At 33.8% G+C, this 15,883-nt stretch overlaps 1 protein-coding gene across 4 annotated transcripts in view; it reads left to right on the top strand.

Moving 5' to 3' along the window:
- PPEF1 (protein phosphatase with EF-hand domain 1) overlaps positions 1-15,883 on the top strand; it is a 169,751-nt gene that overhangs the window by 113,685 nt on the left and 40,183 nt on the right. For 3 of the 4 annotated variants that reach the window (XM_051984410.1, XM_051984412.1, XM_051984409.1), the window contains 3 exons: positions 4,060-4,096; positions 7,263-7,412; positions 8,620-8,748. In XM_051984410.1, coding sequence (XP_051840370.1) covers positions 4,060-4,096; positions 7,263-7,412; positions 8,620-8,748 — 316 coding nt within the window. The remainder of the gene's footprint in view (positions 1-4,059; positions 4,097-7,262; positions 7,413-8,619; positions 8,749-15,883) is intronic. The other variant, XM_051984413.1, reaches the window with a different exon arrangement.

Genomic DNA, 15,883 nt, shown 5'->3' with positions numbered 1-15,883 from the left:
TCTTAAAGCATTGTTCCTTACACATATTTGGATGTATTATAGCATCAACTTTCAATCATAGATTGAAGATCATTAGCCCCTTATTACCTTAGCTGGGGATTTCAGGACTTGTTTTAGCCATATAATTCACCAATTTGCAGTCAGCTTTAAGGATTGAGCCACAGTTCTCTGCTTAATTAGGCTGATCCTTAGATGACTTTCATTTGCTGATACTCAAAGTATCTCAGTTATACTTGAATAACCTTTAAGAATCTATTTTATTAGATTTTAGTGGCCTTGTCATAGGTCAAATATTGAATTTAAAAAATACCATATAACATGAATTTGTTACATGGTGCATTTATAGGATTCGTGCTACTCCTCTACTAGCAGTTCTCAAACTGTTTGCTTTCAGAATCCCTTTACACTCTCAAAAATTATTAAAGACCCCAAAGAACTTTTATTTAAGTTTTAACCATCTCTATGTTTAACTTCTCTTCTATCCTGTCCCTAAAGAGAATTTCTTTGTCCCTTTTTAAAGTCTGCAAAATCAATAAAACAATAAATTAAGTTCTGCTTTGTAGTATTTGACTTCTGAGGCATAAACGCTCATACTGAATATTTAATAATTGCCTCCTGCAAGCCAATTCAAATTGATTCCAAGTATATATCTGGTTATATCTATTGATATTTACCATGTTAGAAATTACAATGTTAAAATTATGATGAAAATAATTTTGACCTTGTGGGTCTCATGAAAGTATCAGGAAGACAACAAGGATCTCTGGACCACACTATGAGAACTCTGTATTACAATAGTATGTTAAATGAGTTGTACAAAACTGGGGGTAATTAATGGTGAAATAATTTTTCATCATTTTACCTCTTCTGGCCAATTCCATTCCAGTATTAATGTTTTGGGGACTTTCACCTGAGACATTTATGCTATTACAGGGGAAAGGAAGAGCCATTTTTTTTCCTGGTAGAGCTGTAAAGATTAAGTGGGGCATTTTTCTTTAAAATTATATCCAGAAGCTACCTTTGTCTTATCACAGAGGATAAAATCCTAATGGACAGAAAAAATTGGTCCAAAGAAAAAAATCCAAGAAAAGAAATAAGTAGAAGGAAAACCAAATATATCTAAGTAGTTACAGTGTAGGAGAAAGCAAAACAAAAGGGAGATTGAAGAAGCAGTTTAGTACTGTGGAAAGAATTCTGGGCTTGTTGACATTGGGCAAGTCACTGAATTTTTCAGAGTTTCAATTTCCTCATTTATTAAATGAGAGAATTGACCAAGTTTTCTTCTGAATCTCAGAATTATATAATAAATATTAGAATCTTCCCAAGGAGAGCAGAAATGACCCTTCTGAGGAAGAAGTCCTTTTCTTTGGCTCATGGAACTATAAAGAGGAATTGCAGGCAACAATAAGGGGACATCCATTGCTAGTTACTGGAGTGGAGAGGGAAGCTTAATTGTGGTGTTTAAAGATACAGAGCCTCACAGGACCAATTTTGAGTTCTGCTATTGACTTGAAATATATATAAAAGATGTTGAGACTCCTGAGACTTTTCAACTCTAAAAATTGCTATCTACTTTTAGAAATTCTAGAGGAACAAATTATGCTGCCCAAAAAAAAAAAAAAAAAAAAAAAAACAGCACCTTTTAAAAGAATCTAGAGGGATTACAAAGCCACTGGAGTTTATTGTCTGGGGGAAGTAACATGGACATCCTTATACATTAGAAAAATCATTTTTAGCAAATTAAGTAGAGTCTGGATTCCTATAAGAAGAAATTTAAGCTAAATAGACCAAATAGAAGGCTCCCACAAGTCTCTGCAAGAGGTGATGAAAACCTAAAGGTACTATGTGACTAGAGAGATGGGTATATATATAAGAGATATTGTAAACATAGAAATGACAACATTTGGCAACAGATTGAACATATGAGTGAATGATAGTGAAGAGATGAGTAAGCCCATGAGCCTGACTTTGGAAGAGGGCTGGGTTACGAAGGAAACTTAAGTTCATTTTTTGGACATGTTGAGTTTGAGGTGCCTACACTATGGAGAGAGACTAGAGTTGGATGTATAGATCTGGGAATAAACATAGAAATGATAATGAATCCCATGGGAACTAATAAAATTGCCATATGAAAGAGTACAGAGCAAAAAAGAGAAAGAAGGCTCAAGGACAGAGTTCTCAGGAACAACAACAGTGGGGTTTAACATGATTGAAAAGCCAGCAAAGATGATTGAGAAGTAGAGATCTGATAGTAGGAGAACCAGGAAAAAACAGTGTCATGAGAATCTAGAGAAGAAAAAATATGCAGGTGGAGAGGGTGATCAAGAGTGCTGTAGAGAGGTCAGTAAGGATAAGGATTAAGAAAAGGCATTGCTAACATCATTGATAACTTGGAAGACAACTGTCTATGTTGCATGATGCTGTTGGAAGCCATATTGTAGGATGTTAAATGAGTGAGAGGAGAGAAAGTGAATATTGTAGAATACCTTTTAAAGCAGGTTGACCATAAAAGGCAGAAAAGATATAGGATAATAGAAGGGATAGAAGCATCATATGGAGGGAGAGCATGGAAAAAACCCACAAAGAATTAGTTTGACACATAAACTAGACTTTAGGAGAGTAAATTTAATGTTTAGAGAAAATACAGCCTGATTTTCTAAAAGAAAAGGTGGCTGACCCAAAAGGTATGGTCAGGAATGATGATAATGCATTTGCAAATAATTTAGATGAGGCGATGGACTGCATTAAAAACTCAAGATTTTCAAAGACTGAAAATGATGAAAACCCCAAAGCATCACTGATCAAGAAAACTAATACTATTAGTTGAGAGAAATTGAAAAGGACCAGAAAAGTGATATCCTGTATATATCTTGTAAATTTTTGAGAAATGGGGTCACTCAGTGTTTCAGGGGACTTCCTATAGAAATTAGAGTGTAGAACTTAAAATCAGGAAGGCATAAATTTAATCTAGCCTTAGTCACTTAATAAGTCGTGTGACCATGGATAATTCACTTAACCTATGTAAACCTTCAAGTGCTATAAATATTAGATATTATTTTTAGTCACCTATAATTAACAGATATTTTGGACAGTCATTACAGTCAAAAATAAGGATAATAATAATACCTATCTCTCAGAATAATAACATCTACTTGTGAGGACAAATTGAGAAAACATTTGTAAAGCACTTCCCAAATTTTCAGCAATATATAAATGTTAGTTTATTGAATTGAATTAAAAGCTTGTAGAATTGAATAGGAGGAAAATGGTAGGCTGAATTACATTTTAGAAACGATGCAGTATTTTCAACAGTCCAAAGTTACCTTACTCTCTAAGGCAAAATCCCATCTTTTTTTGTTGCCAGTGTTCTCTAAGTGGTGTTATATGGCACCCTATACTTGCCCTATTTGTTATGTTTTACTTTCAATACATGACTAACTTATTTCCAGTTTTTATTAGACATGCCTTTTATGCCACTTCATACAAGTGGTTAGTGGTAATATGGCATCTTCCTACAACCACGGTTTTTCTTCCCATTCATTGCTATTGAGATAAATTATGCTTCAGTTAGGATTTGGACAAGATGGCCTATGAAGCCTCTTCCAACTCCAAGATGTTATTATTTTATTGTGCTTCAATTAATTTTTTTGGATTATTCATTCATTACAACATTTAGTAAAAAATGGAGATCTTCTTGTATGGACCCATCTACTCTGGCTCCCTTCTCTCAAATCCTGCTGAAGTTCTATTGAGTTGTATGAATTGAGTTGTATGATACATTATTTAAAGAGATACTATTCATAATATTTTCCAATTGTTTAAATACAAAAAAATTGGAAATCCTTGAGAGGGAGCTATATATTAGACTAGTTTTGCTTTAAACAGTACTTAAAGGAAAGTTTTCTACTTATGTTAAAAGTTCAATAATTACCGAAAAATAATTTTAAACAAAATTCTTCATTTTTTAAATTTTTTCTTATTATTGGAATATAATTTTCAGTAGCTTCTGAATTAATTAACCCTCAGCCAAATTGTTTATATTCCTATTGCTATTTTTAGGTATGGCTTTACAAGAGAAATTATGCAAAAATATAAGGTAAGAATCCCCCCCTCCCCCCACTTATTTTCTATTTCCTATGGTTTCATGCATTAATCAAGAATAAAACAGATGGGTGGAGCTATAATTAGCTAGCCATTCACTTTCCATATTTTGGAGATCGCTAGGTAGCACAGTTAGAGTACTAGACCTGAATTAGGAAAGAAAGAAAAAGTTCAAATCCAGCTTTGTGATTCTAGGGGATGTTTCACCTCACTCTATAAAATGGGGATTATAATAATTCCTATTTGTGAGGATAAGTTGAGATAACATTTGTAAAGCATTTTGCAAACTTTAGGCAATATGTGAATGATAGCTAGTATTATTATCATGGTACAGTGGGTAGAGTGCTGGGCCTGGAGTTGAGAGACTCTTTTTTTCTAGGTTCAAATCTGGCCTCAAGACACTTACTAGTTGTGCGATTTTGGGCAAGTCACTTAATTCTATTTGCCTCAGGAAACATCTGTAAAATGAGCTAAAAAAAGAAATGGCAAACCACTCCAATATCTTTGCCAAGAAAACTCCAAATGGGGTCACATAATTAAAAAACGAATAAACAATACCATCATTGTTATCATTATTGTTATAATGAAGGTTCTAACCTTCAAATGGAAGAAGAGGTTAAATCCCATTAATATCCCACCTCAAAAATCTATCATTTCTTGCTAAGGACCACATACTTTTTGGAAATCTGCTTAGATTCCTTCTAGTTATTGTCAATCCTACATAAATGAATTAAAATAGGCAAACTTGAAATCTAGCGATAGTCTAATTAATTTCAATGTGCCCCTAGAATTTATCCACTCAATGGAAAAGATTTTTATATTTTTATTCAGTGACCTGAATTACCTTAGGAATTGTAAAGAAATGAGGCAAGTTGATAGGCTACTTGCATTTGTTAATGGATGCAAAGTAGTGCAATATTAATGGAATTAACTTATCCAACTAAGTCAAGGCAGAAGTTTGTTTAACATCTAATAAGTCTCACAGATGATTTTTTTTTCTTTTTGCTATTTTTCACTAATAACAATGGGGGAAATGTAGGTTATAGGATCATAGCTCTATAGGTGAAAGAGGCCTCATAGGCTATGTAATCAAGGTAAGAGGAGGTATTGAAATTAAGTGACTTGTCCAAGATCACCTTGGTACTCTGTCAAAGGCAAGATTTGAATCCTGGTCTTCTGATTTCCAAGCCAGAGTTCTTTCTACTGTGGCTTGTTATCTCTCAAAGTGTTTTGATAGAAATAAACTAGAAATCAACATATTGAAAACACACAAACATAAATATATATATATATATATATGTATACACACATACACACACACACACACACACACACACACACATATATATATATATAAATTTTATGCAGGTAGCATGAAATAACAATAATACGGTTTAATGATACTTTAAGGTGCACTTATATTGTTCTTCAATTGCCTTCCTCACAGCATTCCTCTGAGGTGTGTACTTTAAGTAAAATTTAGCTATTTTATGAATGAGGAAACAATCATAGAGAGAAGTTAAGTGTTAAGTTCATAATTACACAGCTACAAAGATGAAGCCAGGATTTGAATCCAGATCTCCTGGCATCAAATGTGTTGTTCTTTTTGCTGTATACATAGTGCATAGTAGAATTATGATTATTGGTTTTCAATGTAGTTATACATATCATCTTTGCTTTAGTTTATTGAGCAGGGAACAAGAATAAAGGCACAAAGAAAAGGAGTGCCTTTCCATTAGTTGAAATTCTTTTGATTTTGCCTTGACCAAGGTGAAGTTGTTCCTCCTTTTGCCCTTTGAGGGCTCAGTATCTAATTACAACAGTGATAAGCAAATCACACACACACACACACACACACACACACACACACACACACAGAGTAATGAGCATTACTCAAATGATTCAGTTCATATGAATATAGGGAAGAAATAAAATGATTAACTACATAGATCTTGTTGAACCTATGAACAAATAGGCAAGTATAATACACACAGGAAATAGATGAAAGAACAGGGGGTCTATTTCCTATAATGGACCAATCCAATAATATATAATGATGCTAGGATAAAAACAACTTCTATGCAGACTGGGAGAGACTTCTTTATTACCCCTAAGGTCTGTGATGTGGAATGTGGGCAAAAATATTAACTGGATCACTGGTTGGTCTAAAAGGTGATTTTCTGTTCAATGTCAATAATCAGAACCAGTTCTAGGAAAAAGGTTTGAAGTCAATAAAGTAATTTTTCAACCCAACTTCCCAGTTTTCCCTTTTCCTCCTCCTCCTTTCCCTTCATGTCAAGGATATAGATCAAATAAGGTAATAATTGTAAAGTATATAGCACAATGCCTGGCACATAGTAGACATTTAATAAATGCTTATTCTCTTATTATGGGAAGTAGGGCTGCTGCCTGGCACATGATGTGGCAATAATCCTAGTGTCATATTTATGTTCTCTCCATTGAAAGCTGATAAAAATTTGTACTTTCTTTTATTCATAGAATATTCTCCAGCAGTTAGGGATTCCAAGAAATATCCAGAATCTTGAATTAGTACTTTATATGACCTGGGGTTGTCACTGTTAATCCTTATTGTTCCAAGTGATTATATGTATGATATTATATGAAGCAACTAGAAAATGTGGGAAAGAGAGTACTGTTGTGGAATCAAAAAGAAACTGAGTTTAAATCTTTTCTCACATAATGATTGTGGGACACTGGACAAGTCACTTAACCTCTTTCAATCTAAGTTTCCTTATCTGTAAAATGAGGATAATAATGCTCCTATCTTCCAGGGTTGCTGTGAAGGATAATATATGTAAAATGCCTTGTAAACCTTAAAGTACTGTATATTCATATAGCTATTATCATGTAGTTCAAATTAAGTAATATAACAAACCTGCTTTAGAAAATGTGATCTACCTATTAGATTTCATTTTACACATTACACCCCCAAGTGTTATTATGTTATAGAGAAGTTAGTGGATTAATTAATCTGAAATCATTCTAATTTGATTTTTGTTCTAATTGATGAGTAAAACTATGTAAATTTCTTCCCCTTTTTGTGGAATATAAACAAATACTTTTGTTCCAAACACAGTTCTTATTCTATAAATTTAAGTCACTCCGGAAAATGAATAAACTTAATTAAACTTTATTTCTAGCAACATGGTGCAAAAATTTTGCACCTTCTGGAAGAAGTTTATACCTGGCTTCCTATTGGCACTCTAATTGACAAAAAAGTTCTGGTCATACATGGAGGAATAGCAGACAATACAGATTTGAATGTGCTTGAACAAATGAAAAGAAATAGGGTGAGTAATAGAGTTTCCAGAAGATATTTGAAATGAATTAGTTGACTCTTAAATGCTTAGTCAAAAGATTAAAAAAAATAAAACTCTCCAAATGAAGAATAAATTAACTATCTCTTTATGAATAACAATGGGGAAATTATTTCACAGTGAAACATGGTTGAGATTGGTGATAATTTAGGTAAATTATCTGGCTATGAGATTTGCTCAGAAACAATACAAGTTAATAGAGTGTGATAGTTCTTTTAGTGACATTTATCTTCTGAGTAACTAGATTATTATCAAGTCAGGTAAAAATATTTCAGATGTTCCATTTTGTTTTTGTAAATGAAGCTTCATATAGTTTTTTGGTAGTTGAAATTTTTAATTCCATCCTTTAAAGAAAAATCTCAATTATATACACATAATTTTATAACATTTTGAACTATTTCATATTATTCTTAAAATGAATTGCATAACTCTTTATGGTCAAGAACTTTATTGCTTGAAAGGCTTCAAGCTATTCTATCTATGTGTGAGACAATACAACTTGCTTTAGGATACTCAAACATTGTACTATCGCTAGAACACCTTACTCCCTTACTCTCTCATCCTTGGCACAACATACATAGGATATTAAATATATTTATGTACATATATACATACACATATATATTTAAATTTTGCTTCTCAACTTTTTGTATCTGAGGCAGGTTCCTCACCTTTGTTATTACCCTTTTCAAGCATATATTTTAACATTATTCCAAAAGAAATGAAACATGATTATAAGTCTCAGGAGTATAGAGGAAAGAGTATCAACTTTGATCTTAGAGCATAAATTTATTTATTTGCCCATATGACCTTGGAAAAGTCAGGTAACCCTGTTGGGCTACAGAGAACTACACTGTAGCCCAACAGGGTTACCTGACTTTTCCAAGGTCATATGGGCAAGTAAATAAATTATCTCCAAAATATTTTCTTGGTCCTTAATATTTAAAAAGTTTTATTTATTGAGCAGTGGGGTGACATGATTATACCTGTGCTTTAGGAAAATAATTTTAATTGCTTAAAGGAGGATGGGTGGGGGTGGGGATAAAAGAAGGGAGGGGGACCAGGTGGAAAGCTATTGCAATAGTCCATGCAAGAGATATGAAGGTTATATTAAGGGAGTGGTTTTGAGAGTGAATGTTTTGTAGAATGAAAAGTTTCAGAGAATGAATTTAACTTGTAGATGAGATCAGTTCTAATGCCACCACTAGTACCAGCAGTATTTGATCCAAGGCATGGCCATTTTTCTCATGAATTAACTCCACCAGCGATGTTGGCTATGGAACAACTTACAAAGTATGAATGGGACCAGGTATGTGAACCCAAAATATACACCCAGTGAATATCCTTTAAAAAGGTAAATGTTCTTAGGACATAGATGTTTTATTTTATGGTGAATGGATATGGACAAAATGATTTCTTCCTGGATGCATACTTATACAGAAGGCCAAAATTATTTCTTTTTGGATGAATGATTGTGTTCTTATTTCAAGAGGTAATACAGATTGGAGACTTAAAGAAAGGGTTCGTCTATACATGTATAGATATTTGAGATATATACATACACACAGTTTCATGGTGGTGTACTTATGCTAGGGAAGAAAATTGCAATTCTTCATAGTGCTTAGCAAAGTGTCTTTCACATAGTAGATGCCAAATAAATTTCATTTGATTGATAATAAAGCTAGGTGTGCCATTATTTAAACATTAAGATATTTTTTATATCAATTTTGATTTCCATTGGAGCAGGACTTTCTGGTAGTATAGAAAAGACAATTCAAGATTGTGGTTTGAAGATTTTGTGATAAAGCCATAATTGAACCACCTATGACAATCCAGGAAAGTGACACCATATTATTGATTTGACTATGAGATTTTTGATTCCAGTAGAAAATCAGCAAAACTTTGATAGGGTCAGAAGGTTTTGGTTTTCCAATAGCTTCTCTGCACTGTATGTTAGTAGAGATTCATCTGGGAGTTCCCCATACCAATGGAATTATAAGTCAATTATATCCTTATATACATATACATATATATATATATATATGTATATACATAGCGTATATGTATGTACAAACATACACACACGTGTTATAAGTATACACACATGCATATATATGTCATATACTCTGTGTACATATATGTGTGTGTGTTCACATACAGACATACTAAATGACCATGACATAATATAGAGAGAATAGGTTTTTGAGTCAAGAAAATCTGCCTCTTTTACATATTAATTGTGTGTTCTTGGATAAGGCATTTAAGCTCTCATTTCTTTAGGCATCTCTCTTAATACTACAAGTTCCAGAGAAAGTGCCAACATGCATTTATTGAGACAGTCATCTCATCTTGAAGTTCCCTATATTAATAAAATCACAGATCTAATCCCCAGTCCCTATAAGAAACCCTGAAACTTGGAGACAGGTTTTTGGAGTCAATGAGGTACCTCACTTAATTTCCCCAACAGATGCTTTTTGGGCCATTCTCATCATGCAAGACCTTGTCTTTTAGTCACCTACTTCATAATGGCAGAGATAGGATGTGAATCCAAGCAGCTATAGTAGTAATTATCATTTATATTGCTACAAATTTCTAAAGAGCATTTTTCTTATCTTATTGGATTCTCACAGCAACACTGTGAGCAAACCTGTCCGTGCTATTGTTTTTTCCCATTTTATAAGTGATGAAAGTGAGGCACACAGAAGTTAAATGGCTGGTCCAGGATCACACAACTACTATCTATCTAAAGAAGGAATTGAGTTCAGGTGTTTCAGATTCAAATCTGACTCACTTTCTCCTATACTTAATAAAGGGAAAGCAATAGGTGGAGAGATTGAACATGGAAGCCACTCATTCACAATGCATGTAGTTTTAGGTAGTGTAATCTGAAACTCTGTTTACTTTAGCAAGGGGATTAGATTGTACATTTCACTCCTGCATCAGTGAAGAAGTACACTGTACTAATTGCAGCTGGTTAATGATTAATAAGTAGCAGGAGAAAAATGTCAGAGCCCGCAAAAGAACACTTCCTGTCCTAGCATTGTAAACTTTTGAAAGCTTCTCTATAGTTTCCTTTACTTCTCTTTGAATTACCAATCTGATTTTTGTTTGGACTTCATCACTTTGAACTAATAATTTTTCCTAAAATTACAGCCACCCACACACCCACACTCACCCATACACCCACCCACACCCACAATACACACACACATATATATATATTCCACTATAAAAGATTATTAAAATCATAAATAGTTAGACAATTTGGTTAATTTTAAGATTTTTTCCTCTAAGGAAAATCATATCTATAAGAGGTAAGATATTTTTCTAATATATCTGTAGCTCATCAGTAAGTATTTATTAAGCACCTACTCTATGTCAGGCACTGTGCTAAGTTTGAGAATGCAAAAAGAAAAGGCAAAGTCCTTGTCTCTGAGGGTACTCATAATCTAATGACAGAGATAATGAAGAAATCAACTTTGTACAAATAAGTTATAATTGTTATATAAAATAAATTAGAAATAATTAACTGAGAGAAGGCACGAGATTTAAAATTGGAAAAGGCTTCCTGTAGTGTGTGAGATTCTGGCTGGGATTTGAAAGAAGTCAGGGAAGGCAAAAGGCAGAGATGAAGATGCAGAGCTGTTGCATCTCCTTTCCCTACACCCATGCACACTGGTCAGTGTCCCAAGGAAGGAACATTTTGCAAATCAATGAATTGTACTTAAATTACATTTATTATCTCAAAATGTAATTGTTGACTTGTTTAAAGGCACCTTTTTACTTTGAGGAAAGTCATGAAAACATAATTGAACTTTGCTTTTGGGTTTGAAATATAAAACTTGGATTATTTTGTCCAAATCCCTCATTTCAGAGATGAGAAGACCAAGGCCCAGAGAGGTATATTTTGCTTGCCCAAGGGCATACAAGTACTAAGTCACAGAGCTGGCACACAAATCATGTTTCCTGATGCCATTTACAGTGCTGGATGTGCTCCTGATGCATTCTCATGCTACCTATCCCTTATGTAAATGCAAGCACAGTTTCATTTACTAGTAAATTTTAGTCAGGATATATTTTTTCATATACATTGAGCACCATATAATATTGGTGTGAATAATCAGGCATGGGTAAAAATGAAAATTTAATCAATTTGATGTACTCAGCCCCTTTTGTCTTCCATCTACCAACTCTAAGATGCTTTCTCACTTTCCTCCCTGATTTTAGCATTTGGTTTTCTTCTTGACCTCAACTCTTTCAGTAATTCTCAGCAACATTGTTACTCACTTGTAACCTTCCTAACATCCTGCTTTCAAAGTTTTTCACTATGTATCCTCCAACTTCATTCTACCTCAGCAGATCATTAAGGTGATTATAGTTTAAACCTTATCATCATTTAAAATTCCAGGATAATGAGTTCCATATCCTCATCTCCCACCACAATATCTTTGATTCTTTTGCCTTCATTCCTGATGTAATTGCTTTATATTTTCTTTCTTTTAAAAAATTTATTAAAGAAAAGCATAATAGAAAAAATCAGAAAAGGAAAGCAAAACAATATTGTAATATGCCCAGCAGAATATCAGAGAGGATTCAAAATATATAACAATAGATTACCAGATTAAGAAAGGATATGTAATAATAGAAGAAATTATATTCATGAATGTCCAACTTTTCTTAACTTCCTTGTAGGTTATTCTTTTGTTCTCTGCTGCATAGTTTTATATACATATATATATATATCCACACACATATACATATACATTCACACCCACTCATAGACTCCCTCACATAAAAATATATCTATATATACACACACATAGATATACTAAGACACACATACACACACATTTACCCATATGTAAACATGCATCTAAAATAATATTAGTATGGTTGATATATATAGTGTAGATTTCTGTTTTGATTGAATCTTTAAGTTTTTCTTATCTTTTCTTTCCTATCACTGCAAACTCTTCTGCTTTAATTCTGCTTCTTAACTTGCCTTGCCTTAACTTAATCTTCACCTACCCATAGATTCCTCCCTTATTTTCTTCCTCTCTTTTTGCTTTCCCCTCTACCAATTTCTCCCCCCCCCTCTTATTTCTTTAGAGATTTTGGATGGTATTATACCCTTCATGGGTATATGTGCAGTGCTGCCTGTTTAACCCATTCTGATGTGAATAGGTTTTCAGAACTATGAGCCTTCCTCCCCTCTCTAATGCTTATGTGTCTATTCTTCCTCTGCACCTCATTTGTATAACATAATTACTATTTTAACCCTTTTCAAGGCAGTTTTGCTTTTTAGAGTCAGATCATACTCATCTCTGCCCCAGTCTTTCTTTTGAGTTACCTAATTGCTAATGCCAGTCTTAAATATACAGTATATGTTTCCATGCAAAAAACAAAATATTTTGTCCATGTTAAGTTCTTTGAAATTGAGCTTTGATGTTGCCTCTTATATGTCAAATTTTCTATTAAATTATGTTTGGCTGAAAGAGAGTCCTGAAATTTTTTTCATTCATTGTTATGGATAATTTTGTTGGATATGATGTTTTTGGCCACAAATATATTTCTTTTGATTGCTGATATAAAAGATCACAGGACCTGTGGTCTTTTATTATGGCCATTGATACGTCCTATACAATTCTAATTGCAGTTCCATTCTATTTAAATTGTTTTTTTCTTGTTTCTTGAAGAATTTTTTTTTTGATTTTGGGATTTAAAATTTTGGCAATAATATTCCCATGTGTTTTCCACAAATGACCCCTTTGAAGTGGTGATTGGTTGATTTTTTTCTATTTCTACTTTCTCCTTATGTTCTATCACTCCAGGATAATTTTCTTGGATTATTTCTTGCATTATTATGTCAAGGTTCTTTTTTTGGTTACAGTTTTCAAGTAGTCCAATATAAAATATAAAAATAATATTTTCTGCCCTTGATCTGTTTTTCAGATCTGTTGTTTTTCTTATATTTCTTATATTCTTTTCTATTGTTTCATTTTTTATATTCTGTTTTGCTGCTTCTTGGTCTCTTATAGCTTCCCTGGCTTCTCTTTTTCCCAATTCTAATTTCCAAACAGTTATTTTTGTCTTTAAAACTCCTTTTCTATCTTGTATATTTTGTATCTCCTTTTTCAGTTGGTTAACTGTTCTTTTTCATGATCTTGTTTTTTCTTGAATGGTCTTTATTTATTTATTTAGTTTTTTCCCAGTGTCTCTCATTTGATCTTTAAATTGTATTTTGAGTTCTTCTATAAATTCTTTCTGGACAGGGAACCATTTCATATTACTCTTTGGGGTAAAAGAAGTAGCTTTTTTTTTTTTTTTTTTTTTTTTTACTTCAATGTCTTCCTGTGAAGATGAACCTGGTCTTCCCTGTTTTCATTGTAAGTTTCTTTGGTTGGTTTCTTTCTTCTTTGAGGGTTCATTTTTTAAATGAGAAGTAGTAGTATAAACATCTCTAATCCTGAGATGGATGAATGGTGCCTCTAGCTTCACTTTGGTTCACCCTTCTGACCTGGAACCCCAAACCAAAGTTCCACCTTCCTGAAAGTGCCCACAGCCAATAGCATCCCTCCACTGCTTCTGCACTTACTAGGTGTGCTGGTTGCTTCTTGCCCAAGGCTGTCTCTGCAGCACAGCTGAACCTAGCATTCCTAGTCAGCTGAGGATTACTCACTGTTTGCAGATTCAGACTCCTGACTCCATAGGCAGTCCAAGATGTGAAAATTCTTGTGGTTCCTCCTGAGACTCCAGCAGGTTAGCCCCAGGGGTCTCTACTTTGTGTTTCTGTGGATCTAGCACAGAGGTATTTGCACTTCACATCAGTTAATCTCTATTTTGGGATCTTTCTTTGGATGTTCTTGGGTTGTACTAGGAGGACCCCTCTTCTGCCCTAAGTCTTCTTGATTTTTGGCCAGTCTATGTTTTCCCTGAGGTCCAAATTTGTTCTGTTTGTGGGGGAAATTTGGAGAGTTTGAAATTTACTGACTTACTCTACCATCTTCCTAGAGTTCTCTCTGCTTTATACTTTTCATGAAACCTTTTCAACCTTACATTCCTTATGGTTTTCCCAGAACTTACTCCCTACTATGCCTTCATAGTAGTAAGTCTGTGCTCTTCCTCTATTCTTAAATTGAGACTAGACAAGACTTCCTGTAGGATTGGGATTCTTCCCTCCCCAAGCTCTTTCTATACCTGCCCTCTAATCCTAAGTAATTCTCATCCACTGCTAGAAAAATCCTATCTTATGACTTTTCTTCTCACTAAACACAAGAAGATAGCAAAAAATCAAGCCGACAGAATCCACTACAAACTTATTCTATGTAACTTTAAAAGTGCCTTACTGCTACAAAGAAACCCTTTTATTTCTCTCTTGTTGATTCTCTCCCACTCTCCATGGCATTTACATCAAGCCTGCCATTCTTTTCTCAAGCTCTACCTGCCATCTTAGAAGATGATCTCATCTTTTTCAGCAATGTGACTGAAGCTTTCAGATATAAATTCCCTTATCCCACTTTATCCATGCCTCAGATTTTCTCTGAACTCTTCCTTTTTCCTGTTGTCACAGAGAATATGGTAGCAATTCCTTGTGAACCCTAACTCCTCTTTCTGTGCTAGTGATTCTATTCTGCCTCATTAAGGATCTTATTCCATTAATCAATCAACTTCTCCCTCCTCCTGAACTCTCTTGCTCTTCTACAAAATTTATCTTTTTCCTATATAAAATCTAAAACCTAATTACTTTGTTCTTTAAGTTATTGACCTAAGTATCCTTCTCTTCCATGACAAACTTCTGATCTACAATGGAATAGATCTCCATTCCCTACCACTATTCACTCTTCAATCCCCTGCAATCTAAATTCTATTCTTTGACTTTCCTGAAGTTCCTCTCAATAGTCAAACATCTTTTATTTGCCAAGTTCAGTGGTCATTTCTTAGTTTTCCTTTTATTTTCTACAGCATTTGTCCCTACTGGTCCCTCCTCTCCAACTTCTATATTCATTCCATTCCTTAACTTTCAAAACACTACTCTGTAAGGACTATAATCTCTACAAGATTATTATTTGTTATATACAGGCTGAGCAAGACCATATTTTTTTTTGCTGAGCCTGGTTCTGTTTTCTTTTAAAAATACTGAATGGAATGTTTTCCCCAGAATTGCAAGTTCATGTAGTATGTTTCCATAACTGTATAATCTAGTTACATATAATTTGCTCTCCTTTTAGGCAAAGGAGGTTAATAAGGTCTATGTTTTCCTGAGTAGGGTCCCTTTCAAAGGTGAACACTGAAGTCTTTAAAAGATCATTGTATGGGGCAGCTAGGCGGCACAATAGAGCAACAGTCAAGAGGAGTTGAATTCAAATGTGGTCTCAGTCACTTAACACTTCCTACCTACCTGACCCTGGACAAGTCACTTAACTCCAATTGCCTCAACAACAACA

This window comes from Antechinus flavipes, chromosome 3 (assembly GCF_016432865.1).
Source record: "Antechinus flavipes isolate AdamAnt ecotype Samford, QLD, Australia chromosome 3, AdamAnt_v2, whole genome shotgun sequence".
NCBI lineage: Eukaryota > Metazoa > Chordata > Mammalia > Dasyuromorphia > Dasyuridae > Antechinus > Antechinus flavipes.
Note: the sequence above shows the minus strand (reverse complement) of the source record. Positions and strands in the feature narration are given on the sequence as shown.